The 25,617-nt window shown below is 44.7% G+C and overlaps 2 protein-coding genes and 3 non-coding genes across 5 annotated transcripts; 3 read left to right on the top strand and 2 right to left on the bottom strand.

Annotated features, from left to right (window-relative positions):
* Window positions 1-1,961: 1,961 nt before the first annotated feature.
* On the top strand, window positions 1,962-2,921 carry LOC121147808 (olfactory receptor 2W1-like). The gene has a single exon (XM_040967718.1). The coding sequence runs from the start codon at window positions 1,962-1,964 to the stop codon at window positions 2,919-2,921; it is 960 nt and encodes a 319-aa protein (XP_040823652.1).
* Window positions 2,922-11,624: 8,703 nt separating this feature from the next.
* Window positions 11,625-12,575, top strand: LOC121147763 (putative olfactory receptor 2W6). The gene is given in 1 exon segment (XM_040967664.1): window positions 11,625-12,575. A coding segment is annotated over 1 exon segment (951 nt).
* Window positions 12,576-19,209: 6,634 nt separating this feature from the next.
* Window positions 19,210-19,291, bottom strand: TRNAL-AAG. The gene has a single exon. It is a non-coding gene; the product is annotated as a tRNA-Leu (tRNA).
* A 1,396-nt stretch (window positions 19,292-20,687) lies between these two features.
* TRNAE-CUC lies at window positions 20,688-20,759 on the bottom strand. The gene has a single exon. It is a non-coding gene; the product is annotated as a tRNA-Glu (tRNA).
* Window positions 20,760-21,184: 425 nt separating this feature from the next.
* TRNAF-GAA lies at window positions 21,185-21,257 on the top strand. The gene has a single exon. It is a non-coding gene; the product is annotated as a tRNA-Phe (tRNA).
* Window positions 21,258-25,617: the final 4,360 nt, after the last annotated feature.

The following is a 25,617-nucleotide window of genomic DNA, read 5'->3' as shown; positions in this document are numbered from 1 at the left end:
CAAAAATCCATATGCTTAATGAACAGGTATATAACTTAATGTGGATGTAGACAAGCAAATATGAAAACACAGCTGCAATCTATTCCATGAGTCTATCACCTCCAAAAACTATTCCTATTTTTATCTATTATTTTTGAGTGTATATGTGTCTACAATAGAAACATTTATTATAACAGCTATTTTGTTAAACTATTTATTTAGTGAGGCATTATGTCTTTCACTATAACGCAAAATAGGCAAATATTATCTCTAAAATAAAAGTTAAGTCTAAAAATATGTACTCAAATACAAAAAATTTCAATATGCAATACAGTATTGAATGGAAGCTTTCCGGGTGCCATTTTAGCATCAGACATTAAGAAGTCATCTTTTTATATTAAATGATAGAAAATGTGGTAGTAGTGCTTGCTTTGGCAGCACATATACTAAAATAGGAAAAAATATGGTGGTGTACCTTTGATGATCTCTTCCACAGCTCTGAGATGCAAATGAAACTCTAGGCAAACTGGATCTGTATAACACTGCTGAGTAATGCTTAGCCTAGTCATCCTTTCAAAAGAAATCAATCGTTTCATTATTTTCACCAGTCTGAACAAATATTATTTGATTCTGCATAAATAAAATCACTATCTTTCCCTCTCATCTCCAACCTACTGTCCAATTCAGGTAATTTCACCAAAAAAAAAGACAACCAATATCATTAAGTGATTATTTTAATCATTGTGATTAGCACGACTTAACTTTAGTTCACAAGTGTTATATTGGGGGAAATGTTTTTGATTATACAGATAGAGCAAACAGCAGCACAAACCGTGTATGCCTTCTTAAAATGCATAGGCCATTGTTCATAGGAAGGGTTCATAGAAACATTCATAGAAACCTTCTGCTAGCAAGAGTCATTTAAAAGTGGTCAAAAGAATGATAGGAGATATAAATAAATAATAACAATAAACTAAAAGCAGTATTCTGAGGACTTAGAGTAGGATGTACTTTGGCACGATAAACAACTGGACGGCTGGTAGTGAGAACGCTTGAGTGATCTGTGAGAAGAGAATGCATCCTATGCAGAAGCCAAAGTATAAAGGTCCTTTAGGACACCTCAAAAAAATCATGATATGCCTTGAATGGATTCAAATGTGTCTAGCAAGGTTTAAGCACGTAGTTACTATGTTTTAATGAACAATGTAATGGTGTGAAGGCGAACTGAGTACAAGAGGTGAAGACTACTGAGACTTGGCTTAAGTTAGGATACTGTCATTGGAAACTCTTAAAAATGAGACAATAGTTAACATATGCTTTTTTGCACACAAAACTGCGAGTTGGATGATTAAGAAGGTATTGAGGATGATGGAGCAAAAAAGAATCAAGGATAAGTGCCAGATCTCTAGATGACAAACTGCAAAATCAAAGACACTAGTAACCAAGTATGAAAGACATTAGTCAAGTGTTCAGATTGTAGGAGTTGAGTCATTGACCACCTAAAAGAACATGCCGTCTAACTGCTGTTGTAAGACATTATGTGGTCGCATCCTTTTAGAATCAGACCATGCCAACCTTGCAAATGTGCTTGTGGGATCATTGAGAACCTGAGTTTAAAAGAAACATTCTCAAACTCCCCTGATTTTTTTAAATGCAATATTAAGCTCATTCCCATTTAAAAAAACTATAGTAAGTAAGGGGCTACTAGCATGTAATATATTTAATTATGCCTTTTTTCCATTTAAAGTGTACTATTTATCCATTACCTTTTTTCCATTATTAATGTAATTTCTGTCCTTTTGATTATTGTGCATGCCATCATATTATTTACATAGTTCATACTGACAAATTATTTCTTCTTCTCTTCCTCCTCTTTTTTGACTTCTTCCTTTTTCCCCCTTTTCTCTTTCTTCATTCTCCTCTTTCTCTGCCTGCTCCTCCTCACTGTCTTGCCCTCTCTAATATTTAGCCATCACAGGATTATGCACCAAGGAAATCACAGTTCTCTCCATAATTTCATTCTACTTGGCTTCTCTGATCATCCCAATTTGGAAAAGATTCTGTCAGGAGTTGTCGCCATCTTCTACATAATTACATTACTGGGTAACACAGCCATCATTCTTGCATCTCTCCTGGAGTCCCAGCTCCATACACCAATGTATTTTTTCCTCAGGAATTTATCTTTTCTGGATTTGTGTTTCACAACCAGCGTCGTTCCTCAGATGCTGGTTAACTTGTGGGGCCCTGAGAAGACCATCAGCTTTGTGGGCTGTGTCATTCAACTCTATGTCTACATGTGGTTGGGCTCCACCGAATGCCTGCTCCTGGCTGTCATGTCCTATGATCGTTTCACAGCTATTTGCAAACCCTTGCACTACCTTGTCATCATAAACCCACATCTCTGTGTCAAGATGATCATCATGATTTGGAGCATTAGTCTGGCCAACTCCATATTATTATGTACACTCACCCTGAATTTGCCTCGATGTGGAAACAACCTTCTGGATCATTTCCTGTGTGAGTTACCAGCTATGGTCAAGTTAGCCTGTGTCGACACAACAGCAGTTGAAATGTCTGTTTTTGCTTTAGGTATTGTCTTTGTCCTTACACCCTTGATCCTTATTCTCATATCCTATGGTTATATTGCCAAAACTGTGCTGAGGATGAAGTCAAAAGCTGGGCAGCGAAAAGCAGTGAACACCTGTGGCTCTCATCTCACTGTAGTGTCCATCTTCTATGGAACTGTTATTTACATGTACTTGCAACCAGGGAACAGTGCCTCCAAAGATCAGGGCAAATTCCTCAACCTCTTTTACACCATTATGACTCCAAGTTTCAACCCATTCATTTACACATTAAGGAATAAAGACATGAAGGATGCCCTGAAGAAGCTGATGAGAATCCACCATGACTCTGCAAAAAAGAGAGACATGAAGGCATAGAAAAATAATAGAGTCGGTCTGGTGCAGGAGCCTAATGGCTAAAGTCCTTGCCTTGAGTGCACTGGGATCCCATATGGGCGCCAGATATAATTCCAGCACCATTTCCCATCCAGCTCCCTGATTGTGGCCTGGGAAAGCAGTCGAGGACAACTTAGGACCTTGGGATCCTGTACCTGTACGGGACTCCCAAAAGAGTCTCCTGACTCCTGGTTTCAGACTGGCTCAGCTCCAGCCATTGAGGTGACTTGGAGAGTGAATCAATAGATGGAAGATCTTCCTCTCTGTCTCCTCTCCCCTCTGTATATCTGACTTTCCAATAAAAATTAATAAATCTTTTTAAAAAAACAAAAGAAAAATAGTAGATTGAATAAGGCAAGAAAATGTGCTTTCTGATCTTAATTTTTACAGAAACAATTCTTAGATTTTAAAAATGAATTAATTAACTTCACTGTTCTTTCATTCAGATAATTTGTTGACAGAAACAGTAAAGCAAACCCACCTGTTCGGCTCTTTTAAGTCTCTAATCATTGATGTGTCTTTACACAAAAATGCTATTGTACATTTTTTAATGTAAAACAAAGGGCATATATGCATAAACTTGAATGCACTTCATCTTATTCTAAAGCACAAAAGAAGCTGTTTGTTTATCTTGTTTTGTGTTCCCAATGCTAATACGTAGACATTCTGAAACATAGGTATGAAAAATGCTTTCACATAATTATGGTTTGCATCCTAAGTAATACTTCTATACAAATCAATACTTTGTGCATTAAGTCTTCCGTGACGGCATCCAAACATTTACGTATATTTGAAGCAAATGATGTGATTTGCATGACAGTAATTATTATAAGCCTCACCTAACACAATTCTCTCTGTTCAGTGAAATATGATACTAGTATCTGGAAGAAAAGGTCTCTCATTCAAATCTAGTACTACTTTATCGTGATACAGAAGTATAAAAAGAGATGAAATAAAGTGTTTCAAGCGTAAATGACAGCCTGATTCATTTCTCATTTGTTTATGAAATACTTAATCCCATGATTCTGTTTCTACATAATATGACTAGGTTCAGATTAGTTCGTTTTTTGGCATAAATCCCAGGGATTGTGTAATTTATGTCAATTTTGAGGACTGTATCTGTGTTGCTGGAATTTTATAAAATGAATCAACCTTTGTCACATGGACAGCTAATGTAGAATAACATTGAACACTGACCTTTTCTTCCCAGACTTACTACTTTGGTGACAAGTTGCATCTCCCTTCACTAACTTGTTATTGTAATTACTACCTTTGTGCTGGGAGCTTATTATCTAGAGTGTGTCTCAAAAAAAATTGGTAATAGCAGGACACTGTAATACAGAATAGGTATACTCTGACAAGTCAGCCAATGGCTGGTGGGCATTCTGGGCCTGGTTAATGGCAGATTTGTGTTAACTATATCCATGTGCCAGCATAGTTACCTGTTCTCCCCAGCCCCAAGATGAGGAGTGGCAGATTGTCCAGGGAAGGGGTCTGGAGACATGTTGCACTGTGAGCTGCCGAGGACATGTTTGATAGGGCAGGAAAGACTTCTGGGTTATTCCATGGGCCAGGCCGCTGCTCTCACAAGGCAGGGTAAGGGAGCTGAGATAAAGTGGTTTAAAGGTGGGGGAAAACAGAGGACATGTTTCGGTCAGGACAAGGAGCACAATTGCTGGGGCTGAGGGCATGCCAGGCCAGGTAAGGCTGCAGCACGCAGCAGCATTTGTGTGGGCCAAGTCTGGGGACAGGCTAAGGTGAGTCAGGCCTCAGCACCCACTGGGACACAAGACCCAGGACAGGGTGGGGCTGCTCCTGGCTGGGTTAGGCAACACCACCCACCAATGAGAGCCGAGACCACAGGTGGGTCATACCAAGCTGGGCTGAAGCACCTGCCAACACATGCAAGATACAGAGCTGGTAATGGACCTGGTAGGAGAATTCTGGGGACTCCCCTGCCAAGTTGTAGTTCCCACTGGTAAGTGTGAGTGCCATGGCTGTGGACAGAGTGTTCTGAACCAGGTTACATCACCTGCTGGTCAATGCTGAGACTGGGAGCAGTCCAGCTCAGACGGATTGCAGAACATGCTGGCACAAACAAGAGCTGAAGCTAGGAGCAGACCTGCTATGGCAACTTCCAGGACTCCCTCAATGAGTAGTTATTCTCACTTCGAGCTTTAGAGTTGGAATTAGGGGCGGGTCAGCCTGGGCTAGCACATGGCACCTGCTATCAAGTGCCAGGACTGTGTGCAAGTCATGTCAGGTGGGACTGCCGTACTCCCTGGCAGACATGAGATCCAGGGCTTACTGATAGGTAGGTAAACTATGGGCATTATTCCATTAGGCATTAGGCTGCAGCTCCTGACGGTGAGCACATGATCCAGGGCTGGTGGCAGACTGGGCTGGGCAAGGTGTTAGCACCCTTTGGCATGTGTATGTGCTGGGTCTAGGGGCGGGTCAAGCTAAGCTAAAATGCAGCACTCATAGTTGTGCCTGACAAACCAGGCAAGGCTGCAGCACGTGCAGGAAAATGCAAAAAACGGGCTGGAGAGGCGGGCCTGATAGGAGTTTTGAGGAATCTCTCCAACTAGGCCACAGCATCCGCTGATGTGTAAAGACAACCAGGCCTGTGGTGGTCTTTGCTGGGCTAGATTGAAGCACCCTCAGTTTGCATGAGAGATGGGGCTGAGGCAGAACTAACAAGGCAGCTGCAGCCGCCAGTATGTACATCGGCTGGTTCAGATGACAGACTAACCCTGACCCTGCATTTGGTTCACACACAAGTCAAGTCTGAGGTCAACCCAGGTGAGGTTTCATGGGGGATTCTGTAGCTAGACCACTGGACTCATATCCTGGCCACAGGGAAAATCACAAGATAGGTCTGACCTTAGGAGTGCTTGTGTTAGGACTGGGGCTCCTCAGTTGCTGTTGCCTGTGCAGTGGACAGCATGCCCAGATGCACACAGGGGACATGACAGCCTGCTAATCTAGGCCAGCAGAGGACGAAGTGCCTTGTCAGAGGATGGAAATCAGAACAGTTTGGACAACTCTCCTAGCCAAGCTTTACAACAGTTTCCCAGGCCTGTGATGGACAAATGTGTGCTTGGTCAGCCAATAGACCTTGAAAATATTTTCTGAATGCAGGTGCAGTAAGTCGACATCTCAGAACTATCCAAACCACTCAAGTAACTCTCTTGGAACACTCTTCCCCACATCAGCATCTCTATACTTTTATATGTCTTCTTCCATTTCTTTTATCAGTGTTTTGTAATTTTTATTATTTCTAGGTCTTTCTTTGTTTGACAGCTATTATGAGTAAAATCACTTTCAGGATTTCTTTTCCAGTCACTTCATTATTAGTGCATAAAAACGTTACTGGTCTTTGCATTAATTTTACATCCTGCAATCATTCGTCAAATTTTACTGTCTTTGGAGTCTTTAGGATTTTCTTTTTACAGAATACTATCAACTGTAAACAGGGTCCATTTGACTTTGTGCCTTCCATCAAGATACTAGAAAGTCCTCGCCTTGAACACGCCAGGATCCCATATGGGCACCAGTTCTAATCCTAGCAGTTCCACTTCCCATCCAGCTCCCTGCCTGTGGCCTGGGAAAGCAGTCGAGGATGGCCCAAGGCCTTGGGACACTGCACTTGCGTGGGAGACCTGGAAGAAGTTCCTGAATCTGGCTTCGGATCGGCATAGCATCGGCCATTGCGCTCACTTGGGGAGTGAATCATCGGACAGAAAATCTTCCTCTCTGTCTCTCCTCCTCTCTGTATATCTGACTTTCCAATAAATAAATAAATCTTAAAAAAAAAAAATAAGTAACTGTGATGCCCAAGAAACTGATGAACTTATCTGGACAATAAGACACTGGACCTTATACTTGGTAGATGCTTGCAATGAAAGTATCTCAACTGAATTCGAACTGTGGTAATACAACAAGGTGGAGGAATCCACCATGGGGGGTGTTGGGGGGAAGGGGAATCCCAGTGCCTATAAAACTGTGTCACATAATGCATTGTAATCAATTTTTTAAAATCATGTGAAAAATAATAACTGAGATGAACACAAACTTCAAGATCATAATTTTCCTAAGAGTCTAGCAGGAAAAGGGGAAGAGTGAAAGGTCATATTAGTATCTCCAAGTTTTTTTTTAAGTTTACAATGCCTGAATTTGGGGGCAAATTCAAGAGTGTCCATGATATTACATTTAATTCACTAATGACATAAGGAAACTTCAAAAAGTTCATAGAAAATTCACATTATCTTTTAATTTCATTTTCTATGAACTTTTTCATGTTTCCTGAACCTACAATTGTGAAGATTCTATCATTTTTAGTCAACTAGCTTTCCTCTTGTAGACCAAACATACAAATTAATTCGTATCATAGCTGCTATCTTAGCTTCTGAATAAAACACATTTCAGTTAGAAATGCTACTATCTATAGACCTGGTTTATGTGATATAGCTAATGTATAATGTCAGTTTAATACAAGTCACAAATAAATTCATCTCAGCAAATAATTCCCATTGAAGAAATCTAAAAAGAGGAGACGGTGATATCTAATGTCTTAAGGGAACTTTCCCTGAAACCATTCCTTGGGTGTGCCTCTGACCTTACAGATTTCTTAATCACCTTTGTGAAACGTCAGTCCCCAAGGTCTAATTCAACATCAACACAGATAGCCTTTAGAGCTCCACATAAATGCTTCCCTGCCACACGTTAGTAATTCATAGAGCGAGCTTTAATCACCTTTGTGCTCTACTGTTTAATTGGAGAGAAATCCTATTTCGAAATATGAATAGCAAGAACACGTGTGTTCATTGAAGATAATTTAATGTAGCATAGATCAACTCTTCGACTAGTTCAACATCTAATTTTTCCCTAATATTGACATCAAATAGACAATTCTGGTAAATGTTAGTTCAGCTGTCATATTTCAGTTTGAGTGGAATATGGTGGCAGTATATGAAATGGAGGAGTATAATCCAATTTTCAGCACTTTTGTGACTTAACCAACTAGTATCTTTTTTCTAGATTAATGAAATAGGGAGTCCGCATAATAGAGTGTGGATACATTTGAACTGCGTGAAAGCGTGACCCCCATGTTACTATAGAAAAACTGAAACATATTGTGACCCTTCAGCTTCTGGTAAGTATTCACTGTCATTTGAGACACAGGGTAGAAAACAGATTCTAGGCTCTGTTTGCTTCAGTCTGAATTGCAATCAAAAGTGGGTATCGGAGATATAAATAAGACATGCACTGTGAGATTAAATGTCCAGAAGGGCAGTTTGTGGGTTTCTAAGTAATTGAATTTCCTCTTAGAGCCCCAGCATCACGCTGTATGTTACGCTTAACAAATCACATAACTTCCCTACAAAGTAAGTGCCACTTAGAATAACTGTTTGGCCAGCGCAGACACTGGACCCTAAGGGGCTGAGCATACTCACAGGTACTCACAGGTACTCCTGATGGCAGGTGGTCTGAACCCAGAGTCTAGGGCCCTTGCCTTCATTTTTCTGCTTACATTTTGTGTTACGAAAGCAATATGCTTCTCACTTTGTAATTAATAAAAGGTTAAGTTTAACGTATTTTTTGTTCTTAGAACATTTTAGCTACTCTTGAAATTCTTGCAATCTGATTTTATTTCCATATAATTACCTCTATGTAATTATATTTAGATGTATTTGGATTATTTATTTTAAATTTTACTGAAAAAAAAAACCAAACTGCTAAGTTATGTTATATTATTTGGAACTGATGTTCATATCAGAAAAATTTAAAAACTGAGTTTCAAATAAAATGTAGCCCATTTTTTAATTATCTATTCCTAAAATTCTAACGCTCTGCTTCATTTTTAATATCACACTCACCTTTAAACGAAAGCTTTTTAACAATCATGTTTGAAACGTAAGGCTAAAATCAATATAAAAAGTGGCAAACAGCACAAAATGGAAAGTCCCGTGTTGGGGTTCACAATATTAAAATCACATAAACTGTAGTTCCTGCCTCGGCAGCATTTGGAATAATAACTGGATTTTGTGAAATGTAAAGTTAAAATAGAGCCAGAAATGCTTGCACCTATAATAGTAACTGACGTGAAACTTAGAAAGCGCATGCAGAGCATTAACGTGCACACTGCTTTCTTGGGTAGTGTCGCACATTTGGGATGTTGCTTGTGTTCACATATAACCTCACATGTTTGAGGCATTGGAGAAGTCAACAGTGTGTGCAACAGAAAAGCGTGGCATCTATAGATCATGCAGTGTTAAAACTGACAACAGGCTTTATCTGAGAACAGAAATTTAACAGATTCTGATTTTAAACAGCTTTAAAGACACATTCTTTATTTTAAAAACATAAAATTTTTAAATAAACCACGTTACATTTTATTGACCAGAGCTGTACATTTGGGTAACTGAATGCCTACACTGTAAGGTGGTGATTGTTAAAAAAAACATCAGGACAGAAGACACATCAGTGGACTTGCAAGGGTTGTTACTGAGATGAGAAACGGAGAGAAGAGCCTGGAGTGGCTGGCACTGTCCTGCTTCTTGACTGTGGTGATAGTTACAGGAACAATCATGGAAAGTCAGCAAGTGTTTCGTTTCAGTTTCTTGCCATCACGTGTTATCTGATCATAAAACAGCTCCTTCAGGATGCCACGTTGCAGTGATTCTTCTGTGTTGCTTTCGGAATAAAGGAAAAGAGCCAAAGTTCAGAATCTTTGAGTTCAACCTGAAAGGCACTGATAAAGTAATGTGTAAATGGCTTTCCTGTCCTGGAAGTTCACACGCAACACTGGCATGAATACTTCAGCGGAAGGCTCTCCTGTGCAGGGCACAAGGCTGCAGCTGTGGCTCCTTAAGGCTACTTCAAGTTTGTGTTAGTGGCTCTTTGTTTCTCAGCTCCAGGCCACTGTGTAGCTAAAAGACCCAGTGCTTTTTGGAAGCAAGCCTCCACCTGCTCTTGAGATGCATGAGCTAAATGTTTACAGACCATGTGTTTGTTCATTTGAAAAGTTATGCACAATTTTTAAGATGTTCTAGTTTGGCTCTGAACACTCATGACAAGATCAGAAGTATGGAAAATGAAGTAAATACACTCTAAAATCATTAAGATTTGGTGATGATGGATATAGTTTGTCATTTTTAGAATTAAACGTGAACCAAGCACAGTTCCAAGTTTCCTTTGCAGAAGGCAATATTGTTGTATAGTCACTTTGCTAATCAAAAAGGTTAAATAATTGCCAAGGGACACACAACTTCCAAGCAGTGAAGTGCAAATTTGATGCCAGCACTGTTGAATCCCAAACCTGTGCCCTCACTCCACTGATATCTTACACTAAAAACCAAACACATAACAAATAAAATAAATCTGCATTTTTATATTGAAATAAACTATATCTTTAGCTCATAATTTTTACTAATAACAGTTCTTCACGCTTTTAAACATCATATTATGATGAAAATACTTATATCAATTGTATATCATAGATAGTTTATCTGCACATTTTACTTTATAATTGCATTAAATAAGGATTTTGTTCCATGTTCCCAAAAATATTAGATCTGAAATTTATGATCAGGGATAATGTGCTTTAAAAAAATAAATTCAGCTGGTAAGAATTCCATCCTTGATGGCATGATACAATATACAGAATAGTGAGGAGGATGGCATTTTTGTCCCTTGCCAGTGCTCTTTGGAATCAAATGAAATAATAGAATTACATACAGGATTTTTTCATAAGTGAAGATACACTAATATAATTGGTCAAGTCTATGGGGAAGAACAAGTCATTGGCTGCTTAATGAATGGTTGTGGTCTGAGTTTTTTGATGGCTAATTCTGACAAAGCACAAGTGAGTCGTAATAGACAGTCATGTGTATGTGGAGTCCAGGTGGTCTGTAATTTGTTCAACTTTTAACTCTGCCACAAATCAATGAGATTATTTAGGTATTATATTAGTCAAGAAGGGTATTCAAAAAAGCATGACTTCTATAGAAGATGTTAATAAGAAGAAATTTATATTTCCTGGCAAACAGAAACAACCCCCAAGATTGATCGTGAAGAGCACCAAAGTCTCTCAATGCAGCAATACAATGTTGAAAAGCATGACATATGTGAAGAGATGGAGGTTGATTGGTATTGTGATCGTGATTGTGAGTATGGTTATTATTACAATGATTGGGAAACAGAAATGAGGAAGTGAATACAGAACGTGATATACTATCAAATGTTAGAAACTATACCAAGAAATATACGGCTTAGATATTTACTTCAAGTTCAATTCATTTGATAAAACAAACATTTATCATGGACAAGTCGTGACTGTGTCACAGCTTCAAAAAAGAACTTCTCAAAATACGTCCTACACTTAAAATTCTGAATCAACTACACAATTTAATTCATCAAAATACACAGAACCATTCATGACATAACAGATTAAGCCTTTCCAGTGACTTACAAGTTTGTGTATTATTTTAAGATCACTTTGACAGAACTGAATGCAAAGAGGCTCTGGATGCTGAATATTGGGGAAATGTAAAAAAGGGCAAAGAATGCAAATAAGTGAGCTTTGGATACTCAAAGCTAACCTCAGAGATTTCCAGTTCCACCTAATGCTCACATCTGCCGGTCACCATGGTGTAACCTCCTAACCTTTCAAAAGGAGCAATGGAAACCAGAAATGAGAGTGCTGACACAGACTTCATCCTGCTGGGTTTTTCTGATCGACCACAACTAGAACCCATCATCTCTGCCATTGTCTTCATCTTCTACATTGTGGCTCTGGTAGGAAACACAACCATCATCCTTGTCTCATACCTGGACCCCCAGCTCCACACGCCCATGTATTTCTTCTTATCCAACCTCTCTTTTCTGGACCTCTGTTATACAACCAGCATCATCCCCCAGATGCTAGTCAATCTGTGGGGACCAAGGAAATCCATCACCTACGGAGGCTGTGTGCTCCAGTTCTTCTTTGCCCTTGACCTGGGAGCCACAGAATGCCTTCTCTTGGCTGTGATGGCCTATGACCGCTACGCCGCTGTCTGCCAACCCCTTCACTACACAGTCATCATGCACCCTCAGCTCTGCCACAGGATGGTGCTGACTTCCTGATTGGGTGGTCTGGGCACTGCCTTAGTTGTTTGTTCCCTGACTTTAAAGTTGCCAAGATGTGGGCACCGAGCAGTGGACAATTTTTTCTGTGAGATGCCAGCCTTGATCAAGATGGCTTGTGTTTATTCAAAGGTGATTGAGATTGTCGTCTTTGCTCTTGGAGTGGTGTTTCTATTGGCACCTCTATTACTGATTCTCATCTCATATGGAGTCATCACCCAAGCTGTAATGAAGATCAAGTCAGCCGCCAGGTGGCGTAAGATCCTCAACACATGTGGCTCCCACCTCACAGTAGTTACCCTGTTTTATGGAACATTAATTTATATGTACATGAAGCCACAGAATCAGACATCTCAGGATGAAGGGAAATTCTTCACCCTTTTCTACACAATTGTCACACCCAGCCTGAACCCTCTGATTTACACTTTAAGAAATAAAGATGTGAAGAATGCAGTGAAGAGAGTACTGGGAATGGGAAAAAGTTCCAAAAAGTCTTCAAGTTAGATAGAAAAATCAACCGGACTATAGCGATAAAGAAATGTTATCTATTATAAGCAGAAGTTTATTCATTCTTTGAAAATATGTGTTTTATGTATTTGACAGACACATTTACAGAGAAAGAGAGATGGGTGTTGCATAGACTGGTCTACTCCCCAGATAGCTGCAATGGCTAGGAAAAGGTGTAGAGGCCGAATCACTTGGGAGGGAGGGAGGGAGGGAGAGAGAGAGAGAGAGAGAGAGAGAGAGAGAGAGAGAGAGAGAGAGAGAGAGAGAAAGAGAGAAAGAAAGAAAGAAAGAAAGAAAGAAAGAAAGAAAGAAAGAAAGAAAGAAAGAAAGAAAGAAAGAAAGAAAGAAAGAAAGAAGGGAGGAAGGGAGGGAGAAAGAAAGAAGAAAGAAGAAAGATTTCCATCCTCTGCTACCTTCCCAAGCAACAGCATCCCATATGGGTGCCAGTTCATGACCTAGTTGCTCCACATCCCATCCAGCTCCCTGCTTATGACCTGGAAACCAGTACAGGATGACCCCAAACCTTCTGGCTTAGAATCATCTCAGCTCTGGCCATCAAGTCCATCTGGGGAGTGAACCCGTGGATGGAAGATATTTCCATCTCTCCTTCACTCTGTAAATGTTTCTTTCCAATAAAAATAAATAAATCTAAAAAAAAAAAAAAAAGATCCTGCAGAGTGGGGGCGTGGATCACCTGGCACGGCCCACCTGTGCCCACCTGTCCCAAGTTCATGAGCCCCATGTTGGGAATCCAGCAGGGCTTGGGTTCCCAGGCTCAGGCCCTTGGGACCACCAGCAAGAGGGGCTGTCAGGTTTGTGAGCCCCAGAGGAGAGGGATCTGGCAGGGCTCGGGTCGACTGTCCTAGCTCTCTTGGCCCTCCTGGAAGAGGTGAGTGATGGGTTTGGGAGCCACAGGGATGGACAGTGGGGCTTGGGTCATCTGGCCCCACTGTCCTGGGACTCGTCTGCAAGAATATGCTCTCCTCAGTGAAAAGGGTGAAGCAATAGACAGATCCTGATGCACATGGAGAACATGGCAGCCCTTTTTGTACCTCAGCAAAAGAAGAACAGCAAACTGGAAGAGCACCTCATCCAAATGATGACAGCAAAAACCTGGATTAATGGAGACTTGAGGTTAACCATGTCAGCCAATGGACATTGGGAGGGGGGCATTATCCTTGGATCAGCAAAATCGACAGCACTTCAGAACTATCCAAACCACTTGGGCAGAAAATACACACAGCGGGACCCTGGGTAGATATTGAGTGGCGCTTCCCCATTCCTGGGTACTGAGACATTTGGTATGGGCTCTGCCTTTATTTCTCCCCAGAAATGAGAAGAAGAAATAACAAATTCGGAAATAATGATGATGTTGTTATGATGATATGATGATGTGATAAATCACCCATTTATCCCTAACCCTCGATCCTTTCCATCCTGATCAACTAAGTATGATAACAAATTAAAATTAAAAAAAAACATTGTCAGGCCCGGCGCGGTGGTGCAGTGGCTAAGGTCCTGGCTTTGCACGCCCCAGGATCCCATATGGACGCCGGTTCTAATCCCGGCAGCCCCGCTTCCCTTCCAGCTCCCTGCCTGTGGCCCGGGAAGGCAGTCGAGGACGGCCCAAAGCTTTGGGACCCTGCACCCATGTGGGAGACCCGGAAGAGGCTGCTGGCTTCGGATCGGCATAGCATCGGCCATTGCGCTCACTTGGGAAGTGAATCATCGGACGGAAGATCTTCCTCTCTGTCTCTCCTCTCTGTATATCTGACTTTACAATAAAAATAAAATAAATCTTAAAAAAAAAAAAAAAACATTGTCCTGCAGAATACGGCAGGTACTCATCAGATAATAAAGATGGGAGTAACACCATTTTTGTTAGTATCAAAGATATTGAATCTCCTAATATTTATCGTTGGCAGAACATACAGGGGCCCCCACGCCGTGGCTCAATGCTTAAATCTTGGCCTTGCATGTGCCAGGTTACCACATGGGCACTGGTTCATGTCCCAGCTACCCCACGTCTTATCCAAGTCCCTGCTTGTGGCCTAGGAAAGCAGTAGAGGATGGATCAGAACCTTGGGACCCTGCACCACCCCTGTGGGACATACAGAGAAGGCTCCTAACTGCTGGCTTTAGATTGGCTTAAGCTCTGACAGTTGAAGCCATTTAGGGAGTCACCCAGGGAACAGAAGATCTTTCTCTCTGTCTCTCCTCTCTGTACATTTTCCTTTCCAATCAAAAATAAACAAAACTTTTAACACACATATAAGTTTTAGGGAAAGGGGAAGATAATATAGGGTTTTTTTTCCACAGTCACTATGACTTAGATTCTCCACCACACACCTCCGAGCAACACAGAAGTACAGCAATGTCTCAGAACCCTTGGAGGACCCTGGGGAGACCCAATCTGTACATGCTTGAGTCCCTGCAAGGAAATAACACAGAATATGCATATAACCTGTGCAAGTCTTCCGAAAACATTATCTCTCTAGACTATTTGAAAAACCTAATATAATGTAAATGTCCTGTGAACATGTGTGCTGTATTATTCATGGAATAATATCAAGAAAAAAAAATCTGCCAATGTTCAGCATAGATGCAAGTTTTCCCCAAAAAACTCCAGTCGCTTGAATCCATGGTTGTAGAAGTCTCACATAAGGAAGGTTGAGTGTGTCCGTTTAGAAAGTAGAAAACCAGGAAGAATAAAGGGGGGAAAATGTTCATTAAAGTCCAGAAATAATGGCTGACACTTCTTAACCTCCTATTAATTTATCCCCATATATTTTCAAGCCTGACTCATTTTATTTTGAAATTCTGCTCTGCTTTGCCCAACGTGTGCATTCACTCGGGGAGGGACAAATGCTGACTCCTCCAGCCTAGAAAAACGTCAGCTGTTCCGATGGCGAGGTCCTCCAAAGGACTGCTGTGAGTAACTGCTGCACATTTTCAGCTCTGCATGAAAACCTCACTGAGGAGCAGCAGCATTGTGATGTGGTCATGCCATCGCCTCAGACAACAGCTGGGCACCCGTTCCTGTCTTGGCAGCTCCACTTCTGATCCAGCTCCCTGCTAACAGCTTGGGGGAAAGTAGGGGGAAGACAGCCCGAGTGCCTGAACACCTGCAACCACTTTGGAGACCCAGACGACAGCTTCGAGCTTCAGCCTGGCTCAGTCCTGACTTGCTGCCATTTGGGGAGTGAACCAGAAGGTAGCACTCTTTCTCCCTCTCTCTGCAGGTAACCCTGCTGGCCTTCAAGTAAATAAAATTTTTTAAGTTTCATTAGAAAGAAAATAGTAGCACAAATAATTTTTAAAAGATTGAGAAATCTTTTTTCTCAATAAAGATTGTGAAAATACCTTCTGTGAGGTCTTTCCCGGAGACTTGCCCGGATCAAGGTAACAATGTCACACACAGCTAGGATCCAGTGCCTGGGAGAAGCATGAACAGGCTCCCAGCTCAGCAACGGGCTCCTCCCTCCAACAACTGCCCTTAGCTAACAGGATTTAGAAAAAAAAAAATAGAAATTCCCTGGCAAGCTATTTTTTTAAGTTTGATAAAAACGTTGTCAGGAGTTTAGGAAAAGGGACCTCTCATTTGCTTGTGTGTGTGTTGTGTTAGGTATATGGTATTACATTACCTTTCTTAAAGAAAAAATCAGAAATCTCCAGAAATAAGTACAGATTGAAAATGTCTTGACCACAATTCTGAAGCTAAAAAAAAAAAGCTCAGAAAACGAAAAGGTCTCATAACTCTAGTAGCAGAAAAGACCTAAACTGGTGTGAAACCACTTCTTTACTTTCACTTCTACTAAACGAAGCCAGTTCTATGTTAAAAGAACAAAAATTATTGACAGACTGTTAGTGAACATTTGTCAGAAACGGGTTTTTAAAAACAAGGATACTTATTTCTATAACAGTAATTTATAAAATGAGAGACTACCTTAAGTGAAATATTTTAGAAAAAAATAGAACTTTTACTTTGGGATACAATAATAATTGAGAGTGACATCAAATAAAAACTATCAAAGAATAGCATAACTTTATCTAGATTTTAAGTGTACATTCACAGTGGCTACATGAAAATAGTGGATCATATTTTGTGTCTTTCGACTCAATTGAAATGCCCAAGGGTAAACTTCCTTTCTTGCTACGCTGCAGGTACAAATACAATTAGGGTACATAGTTTTTCCTTTCTGCTATTACATGAGACCCTACTTGCGGTATTAGCAGCGTGCCCAGTCTCCTGTAGGGCTTCCCTTGTCGCTGAATCATCTTCAAGTTTCCGAAATGGGGCTCCCATCCCTTTGTACACCCACCCAGCAGCAGCACCCTAGTGCCCACCGCCGATTCTCGCAGCGCCGCCAGAGGGCGCTGTAGCCAGGCCGCAGCGGTGACGTCACAGTGAGAACTCGCTGTCCAGAACCCCGCGGGGCCGGGGTCCTTCCAAGGGGCCGAGCCGCTCCTCCGCCGCCTCCGCGCTCCCTTCGTGGCCGACGGTGCTCGGGTCTTCCCGCGCTCCCTTCGTGGCCGACGGTGCTCGGGTCTTCCTGCCTGAGACGCTCCTTCTCCATCCAGACTGTCAGGGCTGGAGGTACTGATCGCTGTCCCCTTTCTCCCGGGTACGCCATTCCGGCAGTGTCCACAGTCCCCCGTGGATCCTCAACAGAAACACACAAACAGGAGAGCTCTCGGTTCTCCTGAAGAAGGCGATGCCCGCCTGCACGCTCTCCGTGCCCAGGGGAAAGGATGCCCGCCTGCACGCTCTCCGTGCCCAGGGGAAAGGATGCCCGCCTGCACGCTCTCCGAAGGATGCCCGCCTGCACGCTCTCCGTGCCCAGGAGAAAGGATGCCCGCCTGCACGCTCTCCGTGCCCAGGAGAAAGGATGCCCGCCTGCACGTTCTCCGTGCCCAGGAGAAAGGATGCCCGCCTGCACGCTCTCCGTGCCCAGGGGAAAGGGCCTCGGGGGCAGCTGAGGAAGTTGCTGGGGCAGTCAGGAGCAGGGAGACCCAGGCTAGCACCCTGCAGCAGCTCCCCCCACAGCCAGCCTGGACGGAGCATGGCCGCAGAGACGCACAGAGACAGAGACGTCTCCACAGGACGACCCCAGGTCCTGTGGAGACGGCAGCCCCTCGTGCCATGGTGTGTGGGCTGCTGGCCCTGCCGGAAGCTGCACTGCCACGACGCTCATTCCCACAGGGGGCTGGCCCCAGAGTACAGACGAGGAGGATAGAAAAACCAAAAACCACTCAGGAGAGACTCCACTACGGAGGAAAAAAGAGAATGAGATAAAAGAATAGTTAAGTACCAGCCCACGCCGCCTCATCTTTAAATCTGATCAAGGACTTGCCCGAGCGTTTGATATTCCCCAGACACCACATGAATTACAATTGCTTTTCCCAGTTACACTTAGTCAAGACAAAAATCAACCTGCATATGCGAATCCAGACTTCGACACCATCACAGCTTTTAAGAAAGCTAGAGTCAGGGATTTCCCATGATTTTAAAAAAATAACAAAAAATAGGACTTTCTCCTCAGTATTTACAGTGGAAAATGTGCAAGAATAAGGCTAGGAAATGTTGTGATCCTTAGGATAAGCAGGTTGACAACTCCGCGGGGAGGGCGATTGGTCTATGATATGTTGGTAGCAGATGGGCGTGGACTACTACAGAGCAGCAAACACAACTACGTCAAAGTGCTCACGGGATGCAGCCATGTAAGCCAGGGACAAAACTGACATTTGGCCTGAGTTTGCCAGCAGTTATACCCCATGGAGCTGGGGAAACCTAGGCTGGTTTTATAGGATGCCTGACTGATTCCACAGAAAAACAAGTTAAGGGAAACAGCACTAGGAAATTGTTACTGAAGCAATTAGCCCATGAGATTGCCAATGGGTGGGCCTCAGGACCGGGCACCTTGCTCGGATCCCGATCCAGCCACGTGGTGAGCTGTCCCCGGCCTGCCTGGGCTGGGGGGCTGCTCCCTTCGGGATGAGTATGGAGGGGAGGTCTCCGTAGCTGGGTAGGTCCAGGGCCCACCCACCACCCTCGATGGGCGGTAAATGGGATTTGGGAGGGGCGCGACCTTGGGCCTGGGGCTTTAAACTTCCAGCAGCCTGGGCAGCTCCAGCAGGCCAGGGAGCTCTGTGGTTTTGCTTCTTTGAATCGCTGCTTAGGTAGCTCCAGGTTGATTCCACTGTGCTTCTGGGAAGCGAGTCAATCCTAAAGATTCCCAATGACAGTAACTCTTCCTTTGAAGAACTTGTAATCACTGAACAATGCTGAGCACCGAACACCAGTTCATGGAAAAGCTAAGGGTCTGGGTTTGTCCAGCAGGATATCCTATTACCTGACATGATGATTCATCAGCAGACGGATCACATTAGGCAGGGCCATGACAGTAACCATATCCGGGGATAGATTATGTGGGCGATGTGTGGGCCACACCCTGTGAAAATTCTAACCCCACTGGTTAGTTCAGGGAAGGTTCGAACAAGGAAACAACTTCCAATTTAAGATCGGGGGGTGGAGAAAAGGAAGGAGGTTAGGAAACCTCTGAAGCTACAGGAGAAGTAAATGTAAGTTCAACCGACGTTATTGGATAGGAAAACGGAGAGAAAAGGATCTTGGCAGCGGTGGGATTCGAACCCACGCCCCCGAAGAGACTGGAGCCTTAATCCAGCGCCTTAGACCGCTCGGCCACGCTACCCAACTTGGGAGAGTGTTTGCCCCAGTTTCTCCCTATGAGTCAGTGCGGTCTGCCAGTGCCTTCCTACCTGGAGCTGTTTTCGTGAGCGCTCCCCCCGGCGCCTTCAGCACCCCTGCCTGCGCCTTCAGCACCCCTTCCTAGCGCCACCAGCACCCCTTCCTGGCGCCTTCAGCACCCATGCCTGCGCCATCAGCACCCCTGCCTGGCGCCATCAGCACCCCTGCTTGGCACCTTCAGCACCCCTGCCTGGCACCTTCAGCACCCTGCCTGGCACCTTCAGCACCCCTGCCTGGCACCTTCAGCACCCTGCCTGGCGTCATCAGCACCCCTGCCTGGCACCCCTTCCTGGCGCCATCAGCACCTCTGCCGGGCGCCTGGGTTACAATCTGAGGAAGAACCCCTGGCGGCCGAGACGCCCGCGCCCTTAGCCCACACTGGAGGCGGGCGGAGCTCCGGACGCTGCAGGCCGCAGGTGCCGGAGCGCGGCGACCCGGGGGAGCCCTGCCGCTCACAGACTTCGAGAAGGAGTTGACCGAAGGCCCTGAGGGGAAATGGGGGCAGGGGTCCTACCACCCCGCAGAGCGCACGTCCCTGAGCGACTATAAACGAGGAGGTGGGGGATCCCAGTCCTCGCCCAAACGTCCCTGGAGCGAAAGACAAGGGCGGTTCGCGTGGGGATCAGGGAGAGCGCCGCTCCCTGCCGGGGTGGGTGGGCGTCGCTCCAGCCTGGGACCCGGGGTCCCCCCCATTCCCCGGGGCCCCCAAAGCGAGCTGCCAGGGAGTGTGTGGCTGAAAACCACAGCGCTTGACCCCCGGGGGCGACCGGGTGTGCCGGAAGAGGGCTGTACACACAGCAGCCTGCTTCGGTCTTGGAGAAGTTTCTCTGTTTTCACTCCGCTCTGATGACTTTCCCTCACTCCCTTCCTGCGAAAAATAGTTCAAAGCAGACGATCTGCACCTTCGAGGGGAGCAGGTGCTGAGGGCCTGGAAAGCTCTGGTCGCCGGACCCGGCTAGCGTGATCCTGGGGGTCCTTAGCCGGTCCTGGGGGGCATCGGGGTCGCCCGGGGAACCCCAACCTCCAGGGAAAGGCTCCCACGTCGCCGCTTTCCTGAAAGGGCTATGTCCGTCTCCACAGATCCCCAATGTCCCACTCACGCATGCACCGAGGGGAAGAAGCCCCAAATACTGCAAGCGCTGAGAGCCTTCAATTTGAACCAATCGGCACTCAGTGGCGAAGCGTTCTTAAAGACTGAATTTATAATCTGTGCTCTTTCCACTCTTGAAATCTCCAAAAGGGTGAAGGGCCTTTAAGTGTAAAACAACCGCGTGTGAAAATTAAAGATTAGTTTATTATGAGTAGGTTCCTAAAAACGTTGTTTGCTGCAAGAAGTAATTTTCCCTGACCGGGAATCGAACCCGGGCCGCGGCGGTGAGAGCGCCGAATCCTAACCACTAGACCACCAGGGAAGCTGACTACAGGTTTCAGTAAAACGTTTACCAGGTTAAAGCTCCGTTTGCACGCGGATGATTCTCCGCCCCCATTGGACCCTCAGGCTCGCACGCACCAACCCATAAACTCTGGAAAACAGGGCGAGTGGCAACCCGAGGAGGTAATTCACACTCGTGGCTGGATGGTGGAGACTCTTAACGGCGTGAGGTGAACTAGAAATCAGTGTTGCTTGTAAATCGCTGCAGAAATTCTTGTGATATCAGGTTGTAACGGTCTTTTTATCTTTCTCTTCATGCTATATTTTAGCCATTCGAATACAAAGAACGTTTCTAAATTTATTTTTGGTTTGCTGAAAATTCTTATAACGGTGCTTATTAAATAGCTATGAGTTTTTTTAAATTGTTTGGTTCATTATAGTTCATTTTAAGTTGGCGTGGGCGGAGCCGAAATAGCTCAGTTGGGAGAGCGTTAGACTGAAGATCTAAAGGTCCCTGGTTCGATCCCGGGTTTCGGCAGACTGTGACTTTTTTGCTGCTTGGAGTTTTCTTTCTATAAATAAAAATATGTATTCCCCCCTTCCTTTTTTAAAAAATGAATCTTATTAGAAATCATAAGGGATTGTATTGTAACGTATTGTAATAAAAAGATTGTTTTGATTGAAACTAACTTTGGACTTCGCCAAACACCTAAATGTAAGGAGGAAGAGACAAATGTGCTGAAGTAAAACCACTGTCACCTTTATAACAGTTGGCATTTTCTTTCTTGGTTTGAACTTTATACCAGGTTTTTCTCCTTCTCTAAACTTACCCTCCCCTCTTTAAAAAAATAAATAAATAACCCCTCGGAGTTATTCCAGCAGTTTTAAACTAAAATCAGGATCCTTAAGAGATTCTTTCTCCTGTTCTTCATGAACCTCCTTTCTCTCACAGCCCCTCCCAGTCTTATTCTCTGCTAGTTTTTAAAATTCCTACAAAAAGGAGTGGTGGTCCGAACAGACACCTCTGAAAGAGAAGATTATTCTGAGGGACACTTGTTAACTTTTGTTGCTGACTTTGGTCTGTCCGAACTTGGTATTTGCTAAGTGAACTTTTGTGCAACTCTGTAGAAGAGTGACAGGAATGGCAAGCGGACTGCAGGAAACGTTTCTGAAACAGGAAGTCACTCACCCACGTTTAATTGGAGGAGCTATTTCCTGGGTGCAGGTGGGGGTGTGGGCTGCAGAGGCTGCAGCAGGGAAGGTCAGGGTGCTCCCCCACTCCCGCCTCCGCCCTTGTATTTGATCTGTTGTTCTTCACCGGCCTCCCTTCAAGCTGCAAAATGCCAAAGTCTTCTCCCTTAGACAGTAAAAAGGGGACACACACCTTTCCATCCCTCCCTCGCTGGGTATGCCTTCTAATTTCAGGAAGCCACTGCGGTCAACTTCCCCACTTTCACATATCCTGGCTTGCTCTTGACCGTGCACTTCATTTGGTGCAGGATCCAGGCCTGCCGACAGCCCTGCATTCCTGGAGCAGCCCTTTCTGGGCCTGAAAACTGTGCTCTCCCACAGCCTGCTCCGGGTGCGTCACACCGTGTTTGCACTCTCCGGCTGCTCCGACTGCTCGCCTCTGGGTCCCTTTTAGAAACCGCTACCGCTCCGGGTCCTGACCACCATCTACTGCCTTTTTAAAAACGTTCTAAGCAAGTATGGATTAGCATGCATTTATAGGAAGAAAGAAAGATTCCATGTTACCCCTACCTGGTTGTTCCCGGAGGTAGCACTTTGCAAAACTCTAGTGCAATGTCGCAAGCTGGAAGTGGAAACACTACGGTCAATTCACACACGTGTTGCACACACCCTCCTCCCTCAGTATCACCATCAGGCAGCAACCAATCTTTCATTTCAACTTAATCCTTTCTGCGAGCGTTGTATGTATGGACTCACACATTCAATAACCTCTCGTGATTGGCTTTTGCATTCATTAAAATTACACTCAGAAAATCATCCATTTGTTCCTTTGCGTTACTGAATGGGAGTCTATAAAACGATCACCACGATTTGAACTCACCAAAGGACATCTGGGTGTTGGTTACAAAATGAAGCTGCCCTAAACGTTTGTGTGCAGATTCTTGCGCCCAGTCGCTGTAAATGCAGAGGCATGGCAAATCCCTATCTTGGATTATAAAGTTTGCCCTGCAGAGCCATTCTTCTGCAGCTGTATTTGCAAAATGCAATACAGGCTATTGCCTTGCTGGCGGGGGAGGGAGCAGGGCAGCCTACAGAAACCGCGACGACACCAAGCCTCAGAAAGAGTCTATTTGGTGCCCTCGATTGAGCCCGAAGGTGGAGCAAAAGGTTCCATAGTGCACTTGTGCATAACCCCATCGCTAAGTCTCTTGGTCTTCTGCATACAAGCATGAAGAGATTTTCAAAAAGGAAAATCCCGAAAGGGGGAGTTTTTTTTTAAAAGGAGAGACCGGGTCTCGACGAGTATCCCGGGCGGAACTACAGGCGCCGCTCGCAGGCGCGGTCCCACCGCCGCCCAGCACGGGGAGTTTGACCTGCTCCGTGTCCGGCCTGGGCCGGGTCCCCCCTCCTTAGACAACCTGGAGCCCCCAGGCTTCCCCGGGAGCCCCATGTTGGTGCCAAGCCCAGTGCGGACGCCCGCTCCACACGGCGCTGCAGCTCCGAGCTCCCGAGCACCCGCGATCCGCCGGCCTCAGCCTCCCTAGGAGCTGGGATTACAGACGCGCGCCACCGCGCCCGGCGCTCCCCGGGAGCTGCCCCGGTCTTCCAGGGCTTCAGGAGTGCCCAAAGCGGCCGACTGTGGGAGGAGCGCGGAGGCGGGAATGGAAACTTTACAAATAGGTGTCTCTGGAAACTTTACAAATAGGTGCACTACACAAATAGCCACACGTCTGGAAAGGGAGCGGGTGGAGAGCTGTATACTTAGCAACCATCAATGCTTTGAGAAAAAATTACCTGGGGATCATTTTAGCAATGCAGATTTTAATACTGTGATATGTAGGCCAGTGACGAAGTTTCTACATTTCTAAGATGCTCCGTGTCATGCCAGTGTTATTGATGGACAACTGAGGGTTGTCCAAGCTGTGGAACCTCGTGGCTCTTCAAGTTTCCAGCTAACAGTCACCTCAGGATGACATTCCAACATTAGAATGGAAAAAAATTAAGTAGAAAACGAGAAACCCAAATTCAGCCCCATACGTTAATAAGGACATTTTCCTTCTCCCTCTTCAGTTCTCCAAGATACCGTGCAAAATGCCTTACATACGCTAATATTCGCACAATTTCAAGTTCGGTACATTTGCACTTAATGGTAAACGGGAGTCACTGCTATCAGTCACCTGTGTGGAGACCTGTGAGCAGAATAGACCAAGTTCTCCTGGGAAAATTTAGGGACAGAATGCACCCTTCCTTGGAGCTTATTACCTGATAAGGAACAGAGACAAATCTGTGAAAGTCAAGACTTATTCATATTTTCCTTCCTAGAAAGTAGGGGCTGAAGAGTGGGCTCACCAACACAGGCACCTGACCTGCGCAGGGTCTGAAACTTGAGCTGTAATTAGGCAGTTTAGAAAGAAGGCGTGGCAAGATCCTTCACCTGGAACACCAACAGGTGCAAAGCTGAAGCAGTGCTCATATCTGGGAAAATCACTAATTCCTGCTTCCAGAAATCAAAGATGCCCAGACCAAGAGGAGAAAGATAAGGCTGCCAAGAAAAAGTTACCTGTTTTGGAGATCACCAATCTTCAAAAAGTAACTTAAAGTAGCAGGTCTCTCGGAGGGTCATGCCTTTTTGTTTTCCACCTCACAGAGGATTTGGGCTGATCTGATGAATTCACTGTGTGGTGCTGTGCCAGTTCCAGGCCTAAACCAGAAGAAAGCTTGCACCTGCTTCCTATGCACCTACATCTGCATGATGCCTCCTGTCAGAGTGTGAGCCACCACTCTGTGAGAAACTCAGGGCAGTCTACTGCCAGGACTGCAGAAGCAGCGCTATGGTTCACACACACAGTAACTTTATACAAATTGCATAGCAATAACCCGTCCTCCTGTCTGATGAAGTAAGGAAATTACCACCTGTCTTCACTGTTGGCTCCAGAACTCAGATCCAGTTCTGGTCCCCATTCGTCTTTTCTGCAAATGCCTTTTACAGAGGGCCTTGTGTGGCAGCTGCGGACAGCGAGACCACGAGACCAGCAAGGCTGGAAACCAGATTAGAAATCAAACTGAGGCTGTTACAGTGATCGGGAAAGGTAGGGACGTGAGAGAAATGGTTGAAATACACGAGTGGTGAAAGAGGAAAAGAAAGGAAGAGAGAGGAAGGAAGGAAGGAAGGAAGGAAGGAAGGAAGGAAGGAAGGAAGGAAGGAAGGAAAGAAGGAAAGAAGGAAAGAAGGAAAGAAGGAAAGAAGGAAGTCATAGTGCCACAGGTTTATGGCTTGATCAAGACTGGGTTCCCCAAACTTAGACAGGGTTTCTAAACTTTAAAATCTTAAGGGAAGTCATGATTTAGGATGAATACTTGATGGCTTGCTGTATGTAAGAGCTGGGCCTGGGGGCACAGCTAAAATCCCAAGGACTCACTCTCAGAGGTGTTTCTGGCTATTTCACCCAAGTCCAGCCCCACTGCTCTCGGTATTTCTTGTGTGACAAAGAGGGAACTATCTGGATTCTTTGTAGTTCAGCCGCTCAGCCTAGGGATTCAGTCGGCCATGGCAAGTGGGGGCAGTGTGAGGCTTATCTTCTCCAGGTTGCGCACTTCTCCCAGGGTAATCCTTGGAGCCTTGTCAGATGCATGGAAACTGCCAAGCTCTGCACTGGCCAACTGCCTGGTAAAGGTGGTGATAAACGGCCGGAGTCCAGCACCAGCCA

Source organism: Ochotona curzoniae, unplaced genomic scaffold, assembly GCF_017591425.1.
Source record: "Ochotona curzoniae isolate NIBS_2020 unplaced genomic scaffold, NIBS_Ocur_1.0 scaffold_461, whole genome shotgun sequence".
NCBI lineage: Eukaryota > Metazoa > Chordata > Mammalia > Lagomorpha > Ochotonidae > Ochotona > Ochotona curzoniae.
The sequence above is the reverse complement of the archived record's forward strand: the minus strand, read 5'-3'. Positions and strand labels throughout refer to the sequence as shown.